Raw genomic sequence first — 25000 nt, 5'->3', positions numbered from 1 at the left:
TGAGCGGCTGACCTGTGATCAGCGATCATCACTGTGACCCGCCGCTGCCTGCAGGGGGCGGGGAGCAAACAGATGACGTCAGCTCAGACACGTCCTAGAGCGTCAGAGTCAAATACATAACCACCCTAACCTGTCCTTACATAAATGTTTAAATTCTATACATAAAGTTGTCCTCATTGAACTATAGTGTTTATATGTACGCTATGTATTTTAAATAGGCTAAATCTTTTATTATGTGTTTATTATGAGACATAGGCTATATACTTAGGCTATTTGTTCAGTTATATTTCTGTTTTTAATTGGCAAATATTTCAATGAAGCTTCATTTTGTATCTTTTTATATATAAATTCCACACAATTTTTATGCTGTGCATTTGTTGTATTTCAAGTGTCTTTTCTGACAAATACTGGGCCTAAATTCTTCATCCACAAACAGACATTTTTCAAATCAACTCCTTCATTTAGATCAAATCAATTCAATGGGTTTACTAAACAACAGGAAGAGGAATGCTTTTGAAAAAATTACAGATATTTTTCCCTGATTACATTTTTTAGATATATTTTTATAATCTTTTCACGTGTATGTGTTGTATCAAACCTTTTGCATATCCTTTGATAAGAAGATCATTTCTGGTGTGCAGCTGTTCTGTGTTATTCTCCCAGTTATAGCTACTCAGTGTGTCAGACACACACAGTTTATTCCCAGAGGAATATGTTGTTCTATAGCTTCTCAGACTCATATCAGTCTGTTGACACATTAAATTAAATCTACTGGTCTGATAGAAACATGGAGGGTTCAGATGAGTGTGGGAGGCTCAGCTACGGAGAGATCATTTTTATTTCTGCGTGTTTTTTACAACCACACATCTGAGAATATTGTGAACAGGAGGTAGAAAAAATACAGATGTGTCTACCTGCATTGGCATGTGGGATATGAGCTGCTACCTGTACAGGGGTCCATAGCCACTGGGCAGTGCAGCTGGATAAAATTAATCTTCTTCACAGCATTTGTCATACTTTTTTTTTTTTTAAATCACATTTGATATACATATTTAATTATCACTTTCTTTATGCACTAAATACATAGAACAAAGTGTGAAAACAAGCTTCTTTATAATCTCTTGAAAGCTGGTGCCCTGTGTTGTTCAGACAAAGATCAGTTTTAAAGCACCAGTCAGCCAGCTGGTCATTAAAAGCATTTTTATTTACACAGCATTTTGTACAAGCGGCTTGAAACAATGAAAAGGTTAGGACTGATCCAACACATTAAGATGAAAAAACTACTTTTCTCAGACCACATTGATAAACCAATGTGAACATGAAAGAAAACCCATCACAACCGAAGACAGCTTTGTTGAAATGAAATACAGTGTTGTAGTTGTAGTAGAAATATCAGAAATAGTCCCTGAGGTGTTCATAAACAAAGACCAGAGAGCGGTTTAACATTTGTCCCAGACCAGGTGTTTCAAAGTTTGTCCACTGAATAAAAGAACTGGTTAAAAAAATACACATTTCAGTCAAACATTATAAAAACAAGAGAGAGGACAATCACAGGCAGAAGGTGCACTCCAGAAGATCTGAGTGGAAAACTCTACAAACCACATGTACCTGATGGATAAGACGACATCCACGTCTATGTGACAGATGGATTTAGGAAATTCGTTAAAATAAAACATTTAAATGACATAAAATGGGAAAAGTTATAAATCCAAAACATAAGTATTTGGGGGCAGGATACTGTCAATTAATCATTGTGTCTATATTCAGCTTACTCTTCCCTTTGCGTTCTCAATATACAAACATTAACTTCTCTCTCAAAGGAGGTTCATCATTCTCAACATTTAACATCATCCAGGAATTCTTGACAGTCTCATGATATCGTCCCTGGCAGAGAACCCTTTTCCTTTCTTTTAAGGGCGTGGACATTGCGGACAGTGATGTTAAATATCATCAATTGATCATGTGAGCAGGAAACAAAAAAGGATTGTATATGAGACACTGAACAAAAAGCTTAAAGAAAAAATGTCTTTGAAACACTCCATGGTAGATACTGGATGAAGGTCTTCACAATCACTGGACATGGTTGTGGGAGAGAGAAATGGGAGGCGGGGTTTTGATTGTGCTTGATGGAGCCCTCAGCTGTCAATCATCTCTGAAAGTTCCTGCAGCAGGTCGTCCTCTCCGATGCCGGGGTCCACATCCTCTTCCAGATGGTCGTCGGTGAACTCGTTCATCAGCTCCTCGAAGTCGTCCACGGCCGAGGTGGAGGCAGCAGCGCTGGAGGTGGAGGTGGTGCGGGGGACGCCTGTGCTCTGTCTCCGCGTCTTCAGAGAGGTGGGACTCTTCAGTACAGGGCTGACGGACAAGAACAGGCTTGTTATTCATGTTGAAATGGACAATTCATTCTTTTTTTCTAAAAGCTGAGTGAAGATTGTGTGGAAACACCGACAAAGTTCTTGTATATTTCTGTGTTCATCCATTAAATACTCATGTATATTAGTGCATTCCTTTGAAGAAATTATGTTTGGACTGGAATTCACCAGTAATAAACTACAGTCAACCTAAACCACAACACATTTGTGATATATACATAATATAGTATATAGACATGCAATCAATTGGTTTTATTTTTAATCCAATACATCACTCCCCAGACTGGCCATCACATATCTCTGTTAAGTTGGCGTCTATTTTGAAAACTTCTGTTGAACCCTGTCAAACTGTGTGTGTGTCTTTACCTTTGGGGGACTGCACAGGCTTCTCTGGCAGTAGCCGCAGTGACGGACGGGCTGGGCTCCTGGCTCAGGCTCACACTCTGTTTGAAGACAGGAACGGTCTGCAGCTCCTCTCCCACCGGGCTGGAGCTGGTTCCTGAGTCCAGCAGGGAGCTGGGACTGTGAGGAACAGCAGAGCTCAGCTGAGCCTCTGCACTGGAGGACGGGAACGCCTGATGACAAAGCCCCCGATTATTGACCACATCAGAATGAGTCTGAATGATTTTTACATCACAATTAAGAATAGATGACAGTTCAGTGAGCTGCAGGTAGATTGTAATGGCCCAGTGTGTCCTGCCCACCTGTCCGTCTCCGCACATCCTCTCCTGCAGCGGCTCCTCCAGCTCTGTGGAGGCACTGTTCAGAGGTTTCACAGCAGCGACGGCAGATCGTTCGGCTCCCCGTCTCTTCTGACCTGGTTTCATCTGCACCGCAGGCTTCATGACTGAAGGCTTCACATTGAGTTTGGGTCTCACTGAAAAAGAAACAAAGGTTTGAGGCTATGGAAGGAAAAGAAAGAGCACTTCATGGTTTTCATGCTGAAGACTTGATGGATGCTTTCAAATATCCCCTTTTTCCTCAAATATCATCAGGTGGAAGGATTTTTTTTTTTTTTAACCCGAGTAAACCCACTTCTAAAAGCAGATTGGCCCCCTTTCCACTGCCAGTCTAGTTTGTCTTTCTGTTTGAACTGAGGACAATCACAACCACGAGGAGCAGTGTGTGACTCAGGAGAGAAAGAGCTGGTTGCTGTCTTGCAAATTAGTAAAAACAGAATTATCCCGTCTCAGCCCATCACATTGATGCTCCTGTAAAAGTGTCGGAGTCTCTTTGTGACACGCTACAACCAGAGATTCTTCAAACTTATTTTGAAGCTGTTCACTCTGTCATCCTGGTGCAAAGTGTTAACGGCATCGTTCTGGACAAATGACAGGTCTGACAGCAGGCTGACCTAACCCACAAACATCTGACCCTTTTCTGTTGCCAACAAAAACCAAATGTTAACATGTTTTTTGATTGGTCAAACACAGTCTAAAGAAACCCTGTGTGAAGCCAATCCAGTCTCTATGAATCCCACAGCCCAACATCTATGTAATGGGTTTCTAATTTCAGTTGCGTAACAATGTTACTGAAGGACAACGACTGTATGAAATGGGTCTGAAGTATTCTCAAAGAGGTACCTTTGGTGTCTGCAGTGTGTTCAGGGGACTTCTTCTGATTGTTCAGTGTTCTTTCAGCGGCCGGGGTCTCTCTGCTCTGCTTGGCTGGCGACAGTGCAGAGTTTCTTGGGGTCTTGTCTGACGCCTCCCTGGAGCTGCTGGGGCTCTGTGAGCCGTTCTCGCTCTCGCCTCCCCGCGCAGAGGAGCTCTGCCTGACTGAGGACGCAGCTTTAACAGCAGCAGTTGTCGTACGAGCAGGAGCAGTGTTATTCGTAGGCGACGCTGCCTTGGATTTGACCAGTTTACGAAGAGGGAGCCTCAGGGAGGAGGAGGAGGGGGTAGTGTCGGGGTTCTGAGTAGTGGAGGAAGGTGATGAAGAGCCCGACGATGTGAGGCTGTCGTTGTCGGGGGCGTTCGTCTTCGGGGGGCTCTTCTGAGGCGGCTCTCCTTCGGCTGAGGTTTTATCCTGCTCCTCCATCTCCTGTTTGCGAAGGCGTTTCTCGCGCATGATCTCCTCGAAGGATTTGACCTTGACGTTGTAACTAGCGGCCGGGACGGTCTACAAGAACACAGACGTGAAATTAACATCACTCACACTTCGCAGAAGGGAAAGCGATAACAGCCAACGCTGCAGTGTCTCACCTTAGGGGAAGCAGCTTGAGTTTTCTTTTCCTTGTCCGTGGTGACGTTACCTGCTGACATAAAAGTCTTGTTTTAAACTCTACATGGTGATTAACAAATTCAGAATCTTTGTCAATGTATACTGTAAAACTAACAACAACTATGCTGTATGAAGAGTGTCATGATACTGCTGTCTTACTTTGAGGAGCCGGCTTGTTAACGCGCAGTAGGCGGGGCTTCTTAGCACCGTTCTCCTCAGCATCACAGCTCTTCTTGCTCTCAGGCTCGGCGACCTGCCGAGCCTGTAGCCGCGCCGCCTTCTCCCTGCGGATCTCCTCCAGCGTCTTCACTCGAACCTCCGCTGCTTTGGTGGCCTCGGGACCTGGACCTGCTGTGTTCGCCTCTGCCTGGTTCCTGTCTGGAGTTTTCTCTCCAGCTTGCTTCGCTCTCTTAGGGCTGTGCTTCGGCTCCTGCTGCTCCTCCTCCTCCTCCTCCTCCTCCTGCCTCTTCTTCTTGGCTCGAAGGATCTCGGAGAACGTTTTGACGTGGCCGACTGATTCGTCTCTGATGGTGATGGCTCGCTTAGCGCCTCTGGTGGCTTTGGTAGCGATGCTTTTGGTGTTTTCGGGCTCCGGCCGTGAAGGGCTCCAGGACTGAGACTTTGCTGCCTTCTCCTGTCTGATCTCTTCCAGGGTTTTGATGCGGATCTGCTCCGGTTCATTATGTGTCTCCACTTCGCTTTCAGCTGTTGGGAAAAGTGGAACGTTTTTACTCACTGTGCGTGATCATTTTGATTTTTGATTGACCAAATCAAGGTAACCTCTCCTGTTTTTCAAACTGCTTACCTGGGTTAGTGGGAGCAACGTGAGCAGCAGGCAATCCAAGTCTTTCCCTAACAGGCTTCAGAGCTACAAAAAAGGAGAGAAACAGTTAAATTATTTTTTAATTTTATGATCCGCATTCAAAACACATTTCACAGTCACATTATAGCTTAAGATAACGCTAACACATGCGTCATCCTGAGTTAAGTAGTGAAGAGAGTGAAGAACCTCTGAGCTGGTCTGGTTCTGGCATTTGACAGAACTCACCTTTATGGGGAGGCTCCTCTTCCTCGTCCACAACGCTGCCCAGACGAGCGGCCAAACTCCTTTTCAGCACGCCCCCCTCCCCGCTTTTAACATCTATGGCAAAAATAAGTCACAATCGTCATCATTAGGAGTGACGGCTAGGATGTGTTGATAAGCTCAAAATGTTAAAATGTATGTTCATTTGTGACTAGAGTACACATTTACCAGTGACAGGTATCTTCCTTCCGAGCCGCTGAGCCACGCTGCCTCTTGGTCTCCCAGTTTCTTCAAAAACGAGTGAGCCTGGGTAAAGAGGAGTCACAGACTGGATGAGAACATGACACCACCACCAGAAACCCATGTTTCCCCAGAGCAAAACCAACACGACTGAGATATTTTCACTGTAACTAAATTCTGTTCATTTTGTATCCCCAACGAAGTGAATTCTATTGTGATAAAGAGTCTAGCTGACTGTCATACTACCATGAAACCTTCAGGCACTTACATTTATTTAGAGGTGTCAATTCACACACTTAAATAAATAAATACATTCAGACTAAAATTACCCACAAGACATAACATGAAACTAGTAAATTAGCAAAATCTAGGATGAAAGACCCAGACGTGTGTATCTTAACCCCTCAGAAGTTCCTGATTTGTTTTTGTTTTCTTTACCTTCTCCGGCCTCATAGGTTGCCGGTCGGAAAAAGGACTGGATGTTTTCTTTCTCTCCGCTGGCTGAGGCGACTCCACTCTGGACGGGGTAACCAGCCCTCCTCATGCTGGCCTTCAGGGCCTTCCTCAGGCGGATCTCCTCCAAGGTGCTCACTCCGAAATTCAGTGAGCCGTCTGCCAAGGAAAAAAACATTGTCACAGTCAATCGATAAAGGTTGCCCAGATTTGAAGTGTTACATCTTCAGTCGCAAATTGTGACAAATCATGTGTTGTGTTTGGTTCCTGTCTCACCTAATTTCGATAGCTTTCGAGGAGAAGCGTCTCCCTCTTCTGAGAACTGGTCTGGAAACAGAAAGACACAAGTGCTTTAGACTAGTGGGAAAAAGTCAGTCAACCTGAGGAAGGAAGGTTCAAACTGAATTGTAAGACAGGGGAGAAAGTTCTTTTTGAGATTCAATCCAGCTCACCGTCTTCATCCTCGTCATCATCAGCTGGATTAATCACCACTGGTGGGTGGGTGGGGCTTGGAACTGGCTCCTGAGTTTCTGTCTTTATGACTCCTCTGAGCTGAGGATTAGCTGCGGTGGGGAGAGGGGCAGCGGGTGCAGGGGCTGGCTCCTCAAGTGGCTGTTCCTCATTCTTGTTTAGACCTGGAAGATTATCATTGCTGATTATCATTACAGCCGTTCATATTTAGACAAATATATAAATTATCTTCAACTCAGCATTTTTAATATTATGTGTAAGAGAAGCCCGCTCACCTCTGTCAGGAGGGAAGTAAACGCCATCGATGTAGCGGGCCTTTTCATGCTGGAAGGCACAGTGATACTTCTGGCAGCCGGCTGGTTGGTTCTCCCAGTAACAAGGGATCTCCCTTCGGTTTTTCTGTTCAGACACACAGGACACACAAAATGTAACACCACATATCTAATCCAAGTCCATAAAAAGTGTAACTAATACATGGATGCACCAGCACAACTGAATTCAAAAGGAGGAAAAATATTGTTCCGACTTTCTCTTTACAGTTTTAAACTAATGTTTAACTTCAGCTTACTGTGATTTCCATGTGGCGAAACTTGCAGATGGTTCGAAAGCAGCGTCCTTCCTGCCACAGGTTGCAGACTGTCTCATTGCCCATAGCTGCCTCACAGTGTCTGAATGGACAGCTGTCTCCCTGCAGGATACATGAGAACCATTAATATTATTTTTCAGGTGACCCCAAAAAAAACAATAATAAAGACATTGCACATGTATGATTACTGTAGATGCACTGGCTTTGATTATCATTTACCATTTCATGTCAAAAAATTCTATGTCTTTAAATGAAGTTTTACAGAATAAAATGTTGTTTTGTAAATTGTGTGTGTGTAGAGCTTCAAAACGATATGCTTTCTTTTCAGACTTCTTACTTTAGTGCAGGTGGAATAGTAAAAGAAGTAGCAGTCGTCTCCATGGTTGGTCATGGTAATGCTGGTAGGCGTCTAGTGTGGCGGAGGTGATGAGGTTACAATCTTTAAACCCAGCGGATGGTTCTCGTCAGGATCAACAGGACACTCCCTGTCAACACGGCACAGAAACACATCAGATAGAGCACCCGCCCCATGTGTTGAGGCTATAGTCCTCACTGCAGGCGACCCCAGTTCGAATCCCGCGCCGAGCGATCCTGTCCTGCATGTCATTCCCCCCCCCTCTGCCTCCTATTTCCTGTCTCTCTCGACTCTCCTATCCAATAAAGGCGAAAAAAGCCCCAAAAATATACTTTAAAAAAAAGAGAAATATGAACATGTCTGCACACATAGTTATTACAAAATAAGCCTGTTATATGTCAACACGTTCCTGTTTGAACATTTGTAATTAATCACTTACATAAGAGAGAGCCTACTGTTTTTTTTTTCACAATGTGCAGTCTAAAAAAAATTAGACCTATTTCTGAGCTTTGTACACAATCAGGAGTCAAAAATTAAAAAACAACCATTAACTTATGAATGCGCTACCTTTACAAGACATCACTGTGATTTGGGTGACACCAATTCCGTCGAGATTTCACAGCTGGTCAACAACAACACTGGACAAATGTCAGTGTCCTCAATGTGACTGTTTATGGCCGTAAGGTCTATGTCAGGCATGTGCAAACCATTCCTCGAACAGCCGTGTGACTGAAGCTCTTTGTTCCAACCAATCAAGAGCACACAGTCTGACCAATCAACTGTCTGACACTGAGATCAGTTGATTAAATGACTCGAGTCTGGTGTGCTGCTGCTTGGTCGGAAAGAAGAACCTGCGGCCACATCGGCTCTTGGTGGAACAGGTTGTGCTTACCTGGTCTCACATCGCACCTGACTGGGGAACTTTTAAATCCTAGTACAATTACCTGCTTTACAATCACTGATTTACAGTATATTTATATGTGAAGGGCCAAAATGACCAGTAAAATAACTGCAAGTTGATTTAACATCCTTATCTTTAAAGGTGAATTTGTGTTGGTCTTATTGCCAGGTATACCTGAGGTGGCTGAGAAGTTGTCTCCCTCTGGTGCGCAGTGCTGGCAGGGTGTGTCCTTGGTGGTATGGAGTCCTGAAGGAACACTTGATCCGTGAGATAAGAGGAAAAGGGAGGTGGGTCGCCCAGAGACACTTGTCTTCCTATGACATTCTCCTTCTCTGAGACATCTTTATCTCCGCCAGACAGCTAAATACTACTGATGGTGGGTACAATAGAGTCTTTTAGGGATTTTTTTTTTTTCTTTAATGAACTGAACTAATAAAAGAAATGAACGGGGACTATAAAAGCCAGAAAAGAAAAAAAAACAGATCCAAAAATGCTTAGTGGTGTGGCAAAAAGAGGACAAATGTGGGTGGGTGGTGGGAAAAATCCTCGGCTTCTTCTTTGGCTTGGTGGGATTTTGCACAACTAGGCCGATGGCAGGAGAAAAAACTGGGCAGGAAACTGAAGCTTCGAGAGATTTTCAGCTGTTGATTACCAATGCTGAAGAAAAAAAAATCCTCTGCCAATGTATTCTCATGGGGGAAGAGGGGAGATTTCCATATCCAGGGATTCCCACAAAGTGCCAAGAGGATGATTTTATACCTACAAACCAATCAAAAACACTGGCCAGGGAACTGAAAAAGGGTTATTAGGAGACAGACATTTGTGCACAAGTACAAAAGAGACAACTGGACATTTCCACACATAGATACAGCATCATGACATATATAAGCTTCCAACACTGACTCCAGAACAAATTGAACTTTGATTTCAAAAGGGATCTATGTCAGTACACAGCCTCAATGTCAAAAAGGTTCATAATTAAACCACGTGTGTGTGTTTCAACTATCTAATCCAGAATAGAGAAAACTTAAAATAACGATTTTCTGGAGACAGAGGCCCTTGTTCAATAATGACGATCAGCTTGAGGAACAAGTCTGTCATCCATTTTAAAAGTGTACAAAAAAGAGATTCAATAATACCCAAGCACTAACATTACAAGTAAAACAAATAGCCTACTTTCCTGTGTCCATAACCTCAACTGTTGTTGTTATAATTAACCTAGAATTTGTGTGACAGCCATATGCACCAATCAGCCATAACATTATGACCACCTGCCTAATATTTTGTAGGTCCCCTTATTACCGCCAAAACATTTTCTGACCTATTGGACCACAATACAAGACCTTTCAAGGTGTGTGTGGTATCTGGCCCCAAGCCTCAGGACAGCACTGACCAGAACATCACACTGCCTCCTGATCATCTCATCCTCAGGGAAGCACGACAACCTACACGCACCTGTCCATCCACGTGATCAAAAGAAAACGTGATGCAACAGACCAGACCACCTTCTTCCATCAGTCCGTGGGCCAGATCTGATCACATGTCCATTGCTCAGCGTGGGCAACTCTTTAAGTACTCAGTCCCATTTGCAGCAAGCTGCGATGCACTGTGTGATGTGACATCTTTCCATTAGAACCAGCATCGTCTTTTACAGCAATCTGTGTGCTACAGTGGGCTATCAGACAACGTGGGCTATATTTCGCCCCCCACCCACGTCAATTAACCGTAGTCGACCACTGTCTTGTCGCCGGTTCATCGGTTGTCCTTCCTTGGGCCACTTTTGGTGGGATCCATATGCTTCCGGACGGAAACATCCAACAAGACCCGCTGTTTTAAAGCTGATCTGACCAAGTCTTCCAGCCATCACAATTTTAGCCCTCGTCAAAGTCACTTAAATCCTTCCTCTTGTCAGTCCTGCGTGCTCTCGGCGCACAAACGTGGAGGGCTAAATACCCGCGTGCTGCCTAATGTATCCCAACTACTGACAGTTACCGTTGTTACGAGATGATCATAGATACCCACATCACTTGTCAGTGGTCACAGTGTTATGGCTGATCGACGGTACTTACTGTAACTATAAAACAAAGGAAGCCCACCACGACTAACGAGCGACTGCTAGCAGTGACTGACGGCTAATACTCGACTCACGTATGGCTTAACGTTATCTAAACTGGTCAGCCTGGCTATCTAACTTACTTTCCGTTTTCAAACGTGTGACACGATGAGTCAAGTTTTAGTTACTTATTATCATACAAACCTCGTACGATTTCGGGTCATTCAAGCTCATGCTAAAAACAAGAGGCCTAACTGAACCAACAGCTTCTCTCGACCTTATCGTTAGCATTAGCTCGACATTTAGACGGCTGTCTATTTCGTAATCGTAATTACACTGATAGTGGGTTTTTTATCCTAACACTACATGTTAGAGCGTGAACGTGTTGTGTAAATAAAGTATGTGGTGTTAATTACCAGTTTCAGATTTTAAAAGGTTATAAAAGTTGTGTAATGTAGGAAAACCCCGTCCCGCTTCGTTGGCTGCTGCTGCCGGACTCAGACTAAAGCAAAATGGCGGCCGCAGACTAAAAAAGTGACGAGAGTGTGTTGCGTTCTCGGCAAATGGGAAAATTGTCTATTCAATCACAGCTGTGCTTAAAACGGGGCTCTTTAGTGGCGTAATGTCTACTAATATTGTAGTTTTTAATTTACGTTGAACAAATATAAAATTATACTAAAATATCACTGTAGTCCTTTCTCTGTGCGATGACCGCCTTTACTGTCATAAGCTATGTTGTTAATAAAACTCATGCGTTCACTCAAGTAAGAGATATGGTTGGAGCAAGGGTTTATTGAACACTATAGTTTTTGTTGTGCTGCTAATGTTAATCCACAAGAGGGTTGCCTAAATCCGCTATTCTAAATGCAATATTTCCCAAAGCAGCGGCGTGAGCGACTTTTTATGTGGCTGATGTTCTTGAATGTCGCATTTCATATGACGTAAGTTACCGTATGTTGTTTGTTGTATGCAACGATACTCTATTTACTTAATAACAGCTACTAATCGCCCTCACACTGTTTGCTGTTTTTATTAATTCAATTGATGGCATGGAATTAATATTGATTTACTTCTGAAAGTATGTTTTAATTTTTTTTTTTTTTACAAACTTCCTATTATTTTGAAAGGTAACCGGAAGCGGGTTGTGTTTTATTGTGGTAGGTTTGACAGTGGTTCAGTTCAGTTGGTCACGGTCTGTGACAGTTGGCTCGTAACTTTCGTTACTCCTCAGGCTGCTGCTGCGCTGTCGCCTGTTGACAGTTAGTAGCCGTTGTATCGCATGCCACCGTGTTAAACGTCGGGTTGTTTCAGCTAACTCTACAGCCACACCGACAACCTCAGGAGTTGAACGCAAACCTAACTTACTCTCCAGCTGCGTCGTGTCTCAATGGATACTGTTCAGGTGGGTGAGTTTGCTACACACCCGGGTTTACATGAGTTAGCGTTAGCCTCTCGCTAGCAGGAGTTGGCTAACAAGGGCAGGGCCAGTTAGCCACAAGGTGACAAACAGGTAAAGATAGTGTTGTTGTTGGGTGCTGTTATAAACTTTAATTCGTCTACACGTTGCTAACTTTAACTTCTTGTATATTTGTTCGTATTTTATTTATACCAATTTTTTGTTTTCAGAAATTGACGTCAGGATTTTCTCTGGACCTGGGACCACTGAAAGAACCACTTGGATTTATTCGTGTCCTGGAATGGGTGAGTAAAGCCAAGTATTTGATAAGTCTAAAAGTTATATACTAAACCTAACTCTAACGTCAGTGATCATATACTCCAGTTCAGCCACCATAACTGCTCTGTATTCCCCCCTTACTTGATCCTTAATATTTCCCTCAGTCAATTTCTGTCTACCACACACAATGTAAGTGTTTGCAGTTTTGTTGTTGACTTAAGTTAGACAAACAGCACACTGCATAGACTGACGTGCAACAGTTGCAGGTTTCCCGGTCTTAGCTTTATTCTTCTTCTTCAGCTTTATAGCCTCCTCTATATGGCTGAATGATCTAGGTTATGCCATGACTTCTTGTAGGTACTGATTTCCCTAAGTTAAATGTTAACCACCTGGATTGGATTCTTTCTGCTGGAAACCTTTTACGACGTTAAACCTCATTATAGGTCACAGAGGACAGAACTAGAAGGTGAAACAATTTCCAGGATATATAATAATTCTTGCACATTTTCAGGCATCAACCAGGGCCACAGAACAGGACTGATAATTGATACCTCATTGCTGCAGTAAAAAACATTGAAGTTTGTGAAGTTTTGGTCTGTGTAGATGCTCCTGCAAACCAGCTCTAGGTGCCTGTTGTGAGGAAATGCCAGCTGTTAAGAATCAAATAGGTTTGACAAGTCTGTGCTGCTGCTGTTGCTGCTCTAAAATATCACTATGGTGTGAGTCTGTGATGGACTTGTAATGAGTAATCTGATTGGACTGGATACTAAATAAAGAAAATCATTTAGGAATGCCCCCCCACCCACTCCTTATATGTGGCTCCAAGGCAAACTGCTCCTTTACAGTTGGTGGTGCTGTGTGTATTATTTAAGCAGCATCCTGTTGCACAGCAGGTCCTATACATGTATGTTGCTGCTCTGTGGAGTCTCACACCAGGAACCACTGCAGTAATGCAGCCATAATTATTCCTATAAACACACATCTGCTATAAGTCCAAATACCTGCGATGAAAAGTGTCTCCACTAACTCGACGAGTACTCTGTTAGATAGGTGCCAAAATCAATGGCGTTATCATTCAGTGCTGACGCTGGTGGCATCCAGAGCATGTTCTTGTCTCTAGAAAACTACACAAATGCTCATTAGGGCGTTTAGCTTGTCCATCTTATCTTCCATTGACCTCACACATCCCATGATGAAAGAAAGAGAGAAATGTTCTTCTGAACCCTGGTTTCTTCACTTATCTCATTTCTCCTCACCGTCTCCTTCTCGGTCACCAGACCAGGTCCTGTGACGTAAACAATGTGACCGTCGGAGTTGAATCACAGCGGTAGCCTTAGCTTAGCCTAGTAGAAAGTTTCGGCCCATCATTGAGCTGTTAACTGTCTGTTCGGCTCTTGTCTCACAGCTTGTCAAATAGTTATTGTTGTCCTGATTTTACTGTAAACCTCCTATTCCCATGTTCTCAGTCACTTAAAGCTGAACAGACAGATCTTCCAGTGTGAGGCCAGACTGTGTTCACTCCCTGCTCTACATACTCGTCTACATACTCTGAGTAGATGTTTATAATTAATATTACTGAATGTCAAACTGATCTGAATGCCACAGCCTGTAAACATGGACATCAGCCAGTCACAGTAGTTTTTCACAGTGTCAGATGGAAGGTAGTTATTGCCAAGGGAGGGGCAGTGGTCCGGCTATTTTTGCAGTCATGACCTGCTGGGTCTGGCTTTTGGTTCATTTTCACCATATTTTAGTGTGATGTGCAACATGCAAATAAAGGTGACGAATACAAAAATATTGGTCTGCAAGGGGCAGAATCTTGTGACTTCCTGCTGTTTCTTATCTCTCCTGCCGCTCCCTGACAAGGAGTGGTAGTGACGAATGCTTCAATCAAGCTGTGGGTGGCTGGGTGGACACAGGACTCTGGATTCTGGATTCAGGGAACTCACACCCTGTCTGGAGGGGTTCTTTGGCACGAGCTCAGAAAGGCCTGGGTGGGTCAAACAGGGCTGAGAAGAAAGCTGAGAAGCGTTGTGGAGATCCAGAGATACCTGAAAGATGAAACCCATTCCCAGAAACCCTCAGTGAACCTGATTGCTAAATACTTCACTTCAGTTCTCGGTGTGTTTTTCTCTTATTTATCTTTCTGCCTTACTACACTACTACATCCTGCTTTTCCCTCCACTTAGTTGGTGTTTATTCGCCATAACATAAACTATCAAGTAGGATTCTGGGACTCTCCGTTGGTAGTTGTGAGTGCAAGTGTAGAACTAACATTATTCTTCAGAGAAAGTACGGAAGCAGAAATCACATGCCCTAATCGGAAACTTCATTGTAGGAAGGATATGCAGGGAGGGGGGGTGAGCTGTGTGTGTGTCCGGGCCGGGGGTCTCCCCCTCACAGGCTCTAGATACTGTAGTGCTTACTCAAACAAACTTTACTAAATCCAACTGTAGCACTGCCATTTGGTTAGAAAAGAGCAATTTTCTTGGGTTTTTTATCTTCTTATCCTCCTCGTGTGAGAATAAAAGCATATGATTACTTGTGATTTGGTTTAAGAACTACATGACGGTCTCCCCCTTTAACCCGTTTTGGTGAACAGTCAGTATAGCGATCCTGCCCTCCTGTAGTCACGCTGCATAGGAGTGAGAGACTGTTTTTGACGCACTCAACAAACAACTGTCCATGCGCTGGTCCATGTATGGGTGACATTCCCATTTAATAAACAAAAAAGGTTACAACAAAAACATGACTTTGTAAGACAGTCAGACCCCCACCCTGAAATGTTGTCTCTGAAAGAATGGAAGTTTTACCTAAGCCTGGATGTAACCTCTTTGTGTATTTACACCTTTTGGTTATTAGTGAATCAATTATCTTTGTTAGAGTTTCACCATTTGATGACTGTCTCTAATCACTCAAGTGTCTCAGTGCGAGAAGTACAAAGGTATTTCCTCCCCTACAACTTGATTAATGCAAAAAAGAAACCAATAAAGTGATGCCGCGGGAAAACAAAGGAGTGAGGTGAGTGAGTGAGCTGGGCGAGCGAGCGGTAAAAACCACATGACTCTCCACCCCATGCGTCACCTGATTACCTGCACCCGTGATTATAAAGAAAACGTTATACTGCCACCTGTGGAGACCGATGAAACCCAAGAGACAGACAAATAAAATAAAATAAAATGTGGCTCCTATAGTCAGAAACATTCAAAATACTTTGGAAGTACCATATACTATATGTCACCCATCAGCAAGTCAGACAGAGCTGTGAAAGCAGCTTATCTTTAAAATGTTTATCAATGTACATTGTCCCTCTTTATCAAATAAAAGGAGTTGAATTGACCACAGCTCTAGTGATGAGCAGGGAAGCGAAGGAAATGGAGGTCAGAAAGCTGTAGATGTGACCGTAAAGCAGGCGGTGGCACAGTTTAGGATGAGAAAGGCTTTGTGAGTCAGAGCACTGCAGAAGCATTTGGTTTCCATGACGTAACTACGGTACTAGTGTTTTTTACCTGGTTGTAAATCCCCATACAAAAAAAAAAAATCAAAATCATCATCATCAATCATCTTCTTACTTTAAAACTTGAAAAAGTCACAACTTGATTTCTACATAATCAACATTACACTATATCGTTCACAAGTAACTGTACCTAAGCATGTAGCACAGTACATGATATGCAATTAATATTTTGACTACTGTTATAATTGCAATGTGAGTCACAATATATCAGTTAGGATGGACATTTTGGATTTCATTTTACTGAAAACAATTAAATGATGTGCTCTTTGTGTGTCTTATAACAAACAAACATGTTATTATTATACATCTGAAATATGATTGTGGGCAGTGGTACCTCTTGCTTTATTAATGTTCTGCTGTGACACATTTTTCTGTTATCAGTGAACATGGCCATACATGGCCATGGTTAACTGTCCAGTCCTAGGACTGATGTAGCCTACATGTCAAGTGAAAGAATGCATATTTTCTTTCGTGGGATTTCAAAAAATAGAAATGGCAATTGGATCAAAAACAAATCTCAACAATTACCCAGCAAGACCTTAGATATCATGTAGTGTAATTTGGGTATAACATAGCTCAAATTCAGTCTCAATCATGTTTCCCCTAAAAGTCATCATGAGTGGATCCCAGCTATAATGAAACGCGTCGCATAATTTGGCCCTAACTCTCCACATCAGTGACAGGGGTGGTATGTCCATAATGTTTCCCAATGCTGGATGTGTGACAGAATGCTGCTGCATGAAATCCCACTCTGCCCTGTTCCTAGTTTGCGTTTCTATTTTAGCACTCAGTGTGTTGCCTTTAAAAATAGTATGAAACAGCAGCAGACAGGATCAACAACATTGTTGTCGAGTAAGATGGATGCGCTCTGCCTACAGATATAGTGCCTTAATGAGGTTTTTCCTGACTGATAATAGACCTCTGGGGTTTAACATGGTTTTGGAAAGGCTTCATTTTACTCTACTCTAGTTGTCTTCAGGGCTTAGGTTTATAAATTGTATCTATAGTGTCCACTGGAGTACTGCAGGTCTGAGCCCACTCCATGTCCAATAGCCCTGACCTGAATGTTGCTGTGGATGCCATACCGTAGTCCTGCTGCAGATGAAAATAAGCTTGTCAAAACCTTGCTGCTGTATTCACGGCCCACCTGAGAAATGGTGCTAATAAATGCAAACTGGACATATTTAACGCTGACTGCAGTTTCTGCTGCACTGGAGTGGACCCTGGAGATCCTGGGGAGGAATGCTGTTTTTTTCTGCACAGTCAGTTAAAGTTAAAGGTTAGAGGAAATTGTCCGGGTTTCCCTCTGCTTTCCATTCTTCCTGCTCGTATCTGTTCTTTGTCAGCAGCAGCATAGTTGAAGATTTCAGCTTATTTTTCCCCCCTGAGGAGAAACGTTTTGCTGACACCCGTTCTTCTATGAAACAACTTCTACCAAGCTAAATATCCATGTAAAACATTCACAGTAAGTGTATAAAGGATTAATTTTATCTTATTGGTGCTGTGTTACATGCACAGTATGTTAGACTCAGAGCAAAAATACTTATGAACAACTGCAGGGAAGATAATGATATTAAATGTAAAAAAGTGTTAATCAGTGGGGCAGAATTACAGCAGGAGAGTGAGTCCAAAACACCTCTCTTTGTTTAATCTCTTACCCTCCAATTTTCTCTGCCACTACAGGTCTTCACCATCTTTGCCTTTGCTACCACCGGAGGTTACTCTGGGACAACCCACTTAACTGTCAAGTGTGCTGGGAAGGACGACATCGATGTAAAGCCTGTGTTTGGCTATCCGTTCAGGTACTCTTCTAGACCACTGGAGCGCTCATTTGTTCCTCTCCTTTTATTATTACAAGTTTGCTACTACACTAAAATGTCAGGATCATCACTTGTTGGATCTTGTTCCTCTGGTTTGTAATGCAAACAACAAAACTGTATAATACTGCCCCCACTTGGCCGTCCTCTGTCCCGTCATTCCTTCTTCACATTGTGTCACCACAGGTGAGCTCACAACTCGGTCTTTGTGTTGGTGATTTTGTCAGACATCAAAATAGGCAGTGCAGCTATGTGCAAGGGTTTTACCTGGTTGACTTTTATTCTCTTTACTCTGAACATAATCTGTAGGTAGAATGCTGTCACATGACTGAAGAAGCAAACAATAAGGATTTGATTATAAGTCTGACTCTGAATCATCTCATACAACCAGTCTAACCAGTACTAGCTGAGTGGCAGCATTTAGATCCACTGGTAAATAGGATCAGACCATAGGGTAAACTCAACCACCTGACATTTAAATCACATGGGGGTTTTTAATGCATTATTTTAGCCTTTGATTACTAGTAGTGTCATAGATGACAGCGTATATTTTTGATCTATAAGTCGCTTCTAAATATAGGTCGCATGGCCAGCCAAACTGTTATAAAAGGCGCAACTTAAAGTCCAGAAAATACGGTAGTTGTGTAGGTTAAGGTTCTGTGTAGCCTGTGCACAGTCGAGTGTAAAAGTCTGACAAGTGTTGCTTAATCCTGTCATTCTCTCTTCTTGCCTTCCTTGGATTAAAGAGTAACTGAGGTGAGGACTTGTTTTCCCTGAAATCACACAGAGTATAAAAAACCTCCGAGCAGCTGTTGAAGGATCGTTCTCCCTCTGTCCATCTCCTCAGGCTGTCGGCGTACCCCTACGAGATACCAGCATGTGAGAGCACCAACATGACCCAACGGTACCTGCAGGGAGACTTCTCCTCCTCGGCGCAGTTCTTTGTGTGCGTCGGCGTGTTTGGGTTTCTTTATTGCACCGCCACACTGGTCCTCTACCTGGGCTACCAGAACGTCTACCGCCAGACCAGCCGCGGCCCCATCGTTGTGAGTAAACATCCTTTCTTTATTACCTACTAACCATCTTTACACCCACCAGCTCTGGGCAGTGTTTCCCATTCACCGGTTGTTCTCAACCTTTATGGCCTACTTGAAAATCAATGGATGAAACTAACAGAAATGTCATATTTACAATCCTAATTCCTCGTCGTTTTCCACTGCTTGAGATCTGGATGGTCCTCTTTTAATGACATCATCACATTGCGCCCCCTTAATCTGCTATGGTTTAATGACACACGTGTGGAGCGCCACAAACTGTTTCTCTTGAAGAGCTTCATTTCTAATATTCGCTGACTGTGTTTCGATGAGCATCTATCATGGATTTAGTTGCAAAGCCAAAAGACAAACAGTAATGTAATTTTTATTTATATGTTCCAATATTTAATCCCAATAATAGATGGTCTTTTTTCACAAAGTGTATCATTAAACTATGTTTAGGCTATTTAATGGCATGAAAGGATCAGAAGAAGACTAAGAAATCATTAATCGCAGTTATTTGTATGACAATTAATCATCAACTAAAATTTCATCAGTGTGACAGCCCTAATCTTGGGATGGATCTTATAGCAGGGGAAGCTTACTTCTCCTTTGTGGGGAGACATCACAGTGGATTCATCGTCTGTCGCTTGACTCCTACCTTTTAATTCTGTCTGTTCTTAACCAGCAATTCATTTGATTCTCGAGTCTTATCATGTAATCTTAGATTTTAATCAGAAGGAGCAGGTATATAGGCCATATCATAAAGGTGGCAAAGCATTCTAGCATTTGAGGCAAATTTTCGCTGGCATATTACTTCGAAAATCCTGTAGTGTATGAAGCTGCATTATTTTCAAATATTGTAGTATGGAAATGTTTGAAGTCAGAGAGACCTGATTAAGGAATTAAAATCTTTTCAAATAGTAAAATTATAGAAAGATTGTCTAATACATTTTTAATCATCATAATCTGAATTACATTATCCCATACCAACTAAGTCTGTATCCTACACAAGGATGAGATGAAAAGGTTTGTAAATTGTGTGAACTTTAATCGTTTGATAAGAACATACTTGTGTTTTTTATTGTAGATATTATTTACAACTTGTACTAAGAACTCTGGGTGTACAATACTGATATATTTGTAACGATGCTCCATGTTTTCTTGTGTCCATACCAGGACCTCGTGGTGACCGCTGCCTTTGCCTTCCTGTGGCTCGTGTCCTCCTCGGCCTGGGGCAAAGGCCTGACTGATGTCAAATGGGCCACAGACCCTGTGCACCTGGTGGAGTCATGCAAGGACATCTGCCACGCAGGAGACTATCCCTCCATGGGCCGCCTCAACGCCTCCGTGGTGAGTCACATCAAAGCGCTGCGCCAGCTTCACTGTGGTCATAACGGTCTTGTAGGTGAAAGAATATTTTATCACAGTTTGACCTTTGAAAGACGTATCTCCCTAAGGAAATAGGATAACTGCCATTTTGGGAGTGCCCACCTGTCGATTCTGTGTATCAACAAACTTTCTCTTCTCTTCATATTTATTGGTCTCATTTTTCTCCTGGATGAAATCACTCCATTCACAGAAGTATGGTGAAAGAAAAGTGATCTCTGAAGCTTCACCTTCTGAGCTCAAACATGCGTAGCTGATTACAACATACAGGATGAATAATGGTTCTTGTACACAGACACAGAGCATACATTGTCAGGTCACATTATTATTTATTTATTTTTATCTTGTTGGTTTCAGTTTTTATTTTCATATGTCTTATGTTTTTTGTGTAAACATATATTCTTACACCCTACTCACACGGGATTAGTATTACCTGGGGACATCTGGTAATTTGTAAATCACCCCCCCACGTCACGTTTCTTGTGGTGCATTCGCATTTACAGGTCCCCAGGTAATACTAAAATAGGTGAATAGGTAAGGGCTTTAGTCTTTGTTTCAATACCACACAATTTATTCATAAACTTGATGCAGCAGTAGCCAACACAGGAAGTTGTCGTGTGCAGCCATTGTCAGCTACTGTGAAGAAGAATTGATTCCAGTCAGTAGTCGTAAGGTTAGCCAGCAAAATGTCAGCAATTTGGCAACATGTTACCCTGGAAAGTCCCACCCGTAAAAAGACAGCATGTTCAGTATGTCGGACTTCACTATGGAGCAGTGGCTCTAATGTCAGGACAACTACTATGGGATGTGACCGACAGCTAAATTAGATAAGAAAAGACAGAATCTATCATTCATCTATCCCTTTTTTTGTTTGATTGAGTTGAACCTGAGGTGTCAAACAACCACTGTGTGATTTCTAGTGTTATGAATGGTGGTGTGTTAGCCATGTGTTACTGCTACAGATGGACCAGGAGGATACAGTGTCCAGTGCAGCTCCACCACAAACTGATGTTAGAAATGAGAAGTTTAAAATATAACCACTTCAGCACTTTGTCGATACAAACTAATTATTAACCATCACCATCTGTATTTCTGTCTTTCCACAGACGTTTGGCTTTTTGAACTTGATCCTGTGGGCAGGTAACTGCTGGTTCATTTACAAGGAGACTCCTTTCCACAAGGACCCCAACCCACCAGCCACCATGGAGGAGGGAGGGGTCCCCGGGCCTTAACCGCATCACTGATGCTCCTCAAGTGTCGGCCTGTACCCACAGCAGTAATGCTTTGTGCCCAACACTGGTTTCTTATGGTAACTTGCAGAAATTGAAACAATGAATGAAAACCTCCCATCCATCACTTGGCAGAACAGTTTTTCAGTTACGGGACTCACTAATTTTCTGTTTGTACCCAGTGACTGTAAAACACTCTGCTCTCTATTTTTTTATTATTTTTTTTTTCAGCTTCCAGTTCTATGTTCAAAAACCTCAAAAACACTAAGTGTGAACACAAACTAAAATACTTAAACACTAAGTACAACAGAGCTCCTGGATGCAGCCTGTGTTGAAACCGGAAACTATATGTATGTGGTTCTCAGAGCAGCAGACCTGCAGGGCATTTGCTTCCACTTCAGCACATCATCCTCCCCTGAGTCTCTGCTGGTTCTTAGTCTTGGAAATAAAAAAGGCAAGAGACCAACACATTGAAATCAGACAACCCTCACTCCGTAGCCACATGAAACAACCCCCAGGAACAAACATTTAAAGTGGGAGCAAATGCCCTGTTCTTCTTCCATGAAGTAATCTGAGACAGGAAGTGCTAATCATATTGGTCATTTCAACTTCAATAGATGAGTCAAAGCCTGATGTTGAAAACATGCTGAGTGATCTTCATCCTTCAGTTAGAAAAACTGCTGATGCCACAGACATGGTAGATAATCACATTGTAATGTGTGTCGAACCATCTAACACATAAATCAACAGCCATATGAAACATATTACCGAGCCACACGGTTGTTACAGTTTCAGCACACTTTGATTTCTTTGCATTTGTTTACAGCAAACACAGCACGCACCAAGTAAGGAAAGTCACACTACAATCTACTGTATTTAATGCATTTAACTAATTTTACCCTTTTTTTTTCTTTTTTCTTTTTTTTGAGGTTGTGAGACACCCGTTTATATTTCCAAAGCGAGGCGGGCTCTTTATCTAGGTTTACTCCAGTAGCTCACAGTGACTGATGTCAGGCCAAACCGCGTTTGATCCAAATGTTACATTTAGCCTGTTCGATAACACTAAGATTCATCCTTGTTTTGAATGATCTTTTGAAAAGGTGCCTTGCAGTGACATTATTTATGTATTTTTATCTACATTAATTGGTCTGTTGGATATTTTTTTAAACCAATGTTGGGTTTCTGTTTGTATTTCCTAATGGAAAATCGTCAGTGTGCAGCTTCTCTTTGATTTATTTGTTCACCCACTGAGAGTCTTTAGGCCTCATCCTTTGACCATAAATGGTTGTGATGTAATCCTGCTGTATTTCTACATGATCCTGCCCATAGATCTGTTTAACATGTAACCTGACTGTTAATGGTTTTGTATTGAAGCCCTGTGGTTGTTCTGTGTCACTGTTGATAAATTTGTGGGGACACGTTGGGCGGCTGAACTATGTCTATGAAGTACATTATCATTTACCCAGTGAGTCAAATCTAAAGGAAAATATCAGTGCAGCTGTTTATTTCACTGCCACTGCCCAGGGAATGTATGAGCAACTGTTTGTGTCACTGTAAGTTAAAGTAATATATTTTCCACATCATATTGAGATTAGACATGAAGTTTATTACATAGTAAGTTACTTTACCAGTTTAAAAAGATACATCTTAGTTGAAGTAAAGCTCAGTGACATGTGGATGTTAATGTGACGGTTTATTGACTTGATGTATTTTATGCCTTGTTTATGCTTAAAGAAAACAGTGGTTCATCTGTACTGTTGTGTAAAAAAGAAAAAAAAAAAGGACACGAGAGCTGCAGCTGGTGGACTCTGCCTCCTTTATTCATCACACTGCTGAGTGACTTCAGCTGTCAGTCATCCACACACAATATACGGCATCTTGGTCGAATGGCCTATACTGATGATAGTGATATTTAATCACTCATTAGGATTTATTTGTAAAGCACTTTTATTAAAAAAAAATAATGTTGTTTTTATTAAAGTGCTTTACACAGTAAAACTACACACATTTAATATGGATCATTTTATAACTAATTCATTTTGCTTCACATTGTTGTATCTTCTGATTCCAGACTGCCACTGATTTTGTATTTAGTTTTAAAAAAGAGAATATGTCAAAATAAATTAATGACTTCCTTATTTCATACTCAGACTTCAGTCCAGTTTGGTTATGAAAGTCAGTTTTTGCAGTTACATTGATTTTCCACACTGTGGTCGCTAGAGGGCGCTCTGGCCCTTCAGCTTAATGGTGGCAGTTCAGACTTGTGATAATATTGAAGCTCTACAGAGGGCAGTAAGAGGTGTTTTAGGAGTTTTTACCATAAGATAATGTTATGTGAGTCGTTTTGTTTGGGGGCCTAAGGATTTGTATGGAGCACACGTATACATTTCATGCAGTGCTGGACCTACAGTACTGAGCACAGACATTGTACTAAATTGCTATGAAGTCCTCTTAACTTTGAAGTTGAGCTTTTAGTTAGCAAGTCAAAATTAGTTTTATTTTGAAAATGAGAGAGAAAAGAGACTGTACACTGTGTTCATCACAGGAAAAAAAAGAAACAATCAGGGCAAACTCCTCCACTGTCAATCATGTTTGAACCACCAGTCAGTGTCCTAAAGATGTCACATTGGATAAAGATGAGGCAGAAGATTCATCATCAGAGACCATGATCTTAGGTCTGCATTTTACAAATGTGCAAAAGAAGAGAGATTAATTTAGTTTCAATTGTTCACTGTGTTTACCACAAACAAACTTCATTACTGACTAAAAAAAGAAAAGCATCTCATCTGTCCTTTGGTTGATATTTCTGGCTTTGTATCATACGCTACAGTCTAGGCTATTCTTCAGGTTTTTCAGTCAGTCAGTAGGTTCTGTAAATGTGGAACAATACTACAACAATGTGTTGTGTGACATTTTAGTAATAAAATAATGTACCCTGGTACTTTCAGTCATATAAAAATGTGACTGAACAACTTTAACTTGTATTAGTCATATTGACCAGGGGATCTGTACTCTGGCTCATGTAATGCACTCACCTTTATGGACAGAAAATCAACATAAATCATGTTCTTGACAGGAGAAATAAATATTGCATGGCATTACAGAAGGTGGTTAATAATAATAATAGTAGGCTACATTGGATTTTTATAGCGCTTTTCAAGGACCCAAAACCGCTTGTCCATATACTTTTGATGACTGTTAATAAGTGGAGGAAAAACTGAAGTTCTCTTACAAATGGATGTCCAGATCTAGACTCAGGATGTCTGGTGTCTGGGTTTGTGTTTCAGCGCAGCTCTCTGACTAAGGCTTAACCACTTACAGGGATTAGGGAAGGGGAAGGTGTGTTCACGTGTGTGCACCTGTGACTTCTGATCACCACTAAAGAACACACCAACAATGTCCACCATCCCTGTGTGATCAGCGGAGTGTTCACATTTACAAACACCCGACTGAACCGTATGTGTCCCACACTCCTCAGTCGTGTCACTGATGATGAATGAGATGAGTCACACAGAAGTAAAAGATCAGAGCAGTGACTCACACTTGCTGTGTGCAGGAATGGACAGGAAGGAATATTTAGATATGAATGATTTACTTACACTGTTCTTAAGAGTGGACTAAGAGCCAGGACATCTCTCATGCCCACAGTATCCTGTGAGTG

The 25000-nt window shown here is 42.0% G+C and overlaps 2 protein-coding genes across 4 annotated transcripts; one reads left to right on the top strand and one right to left on the bottom strand.

The window, feature by feature from the left end:
• Window positions 1–1159: 1159 nt before the first annotated feature.
• zc3h11a (zinc finger CCCH-type containing 11A) lies at window positions 1160–11173 on the bottom strand. 3 transcript variants are annotated; one of them, XM_083972526.1, is made up of 17 exons: window positions 11095–11173; window positions 8800–8871; window positions 7707–7854; window positions 7352–7471; window positions 7059–7182; window positions 6765–6947; window positions 6589–6639; window positions 6298–6471; window positions 5848–5925; window positions 5644–5736; window positions 5401–5463; window positions 4755–5300; window positions 4577–4629; window positions 3956–4493; window positions 3077–3249; window positions 2739–2947; window positions 1160–2355 (listed from the first exon to the last, which is right to left on the bottom strand). In XM_083972526.1, exons 3-17 carry the CDS (start codon window positions 7758–7760, stop codon window positions 2136–2138), a joined length of 2679 nt encoding a protein of 892 aa, XP_083828652.1. In that variant the 5' UTR covers window positions 7761–7854; window positions 8800–8871; window positions 11095–11173; the 3' UTR covers window positions 1160–2135. The 3 variants fall into 3 exon arrangements, with proteins under 3 accessions (XP_083828652.1, XP_083828651.1, XP_083828653.1); XM_083972525.1 differs by having other exon boundaries at window positions 8800–8995; window positions 11095–11113; XM_083972527.1 differs by having other exon boundaries at window positions 1161–2355; window positions 4577–4626; window positions 8800–8995; window positions 11095–11112.
• A 708-nt stretch (window positions 11174–11881) lies between these two features.
• Window positions 11882–23136, top strand: sypl2a (synaptophysin-like 2a). Its single transcript, XM_083971964.1, has 6 exons — window positions 11882–12080; window positions 12305–12379; window positions 17554–17672; window positions 18535–18733; window positions 19901–20074; window positions 21217–23136. The coding sequence occupies exons 1-6, from the start codon at window positions 12066–12068 to the stop codon at window positions 21340–21342; spliced, it is 708 nt and encodes a 235-aa protein (XP_083828090.1). The 5' UTR covers window positions 11882–12065; the 3' UTR covers window positions 21343–23136.
• The last annotated feature ends 1864 nt before the right edge of the window (window positions 23137–25000 follow it).

The sequence above is a fragment of the Trachurus trachurus genome (genome assembly GCF_905171665.1).
Source record: "Trachurus trachurus genome assembly, chromosome: 5".
Lineage (NCBI taxonomy): Eukaryota > Metazoa > Chordata > Actinopteri > Carangiformes > Carangidae > Trachurus > Trachurus trachurus.
This window is presented reverse-complemented; position numbering and strand designations above follow the sequence as displayed.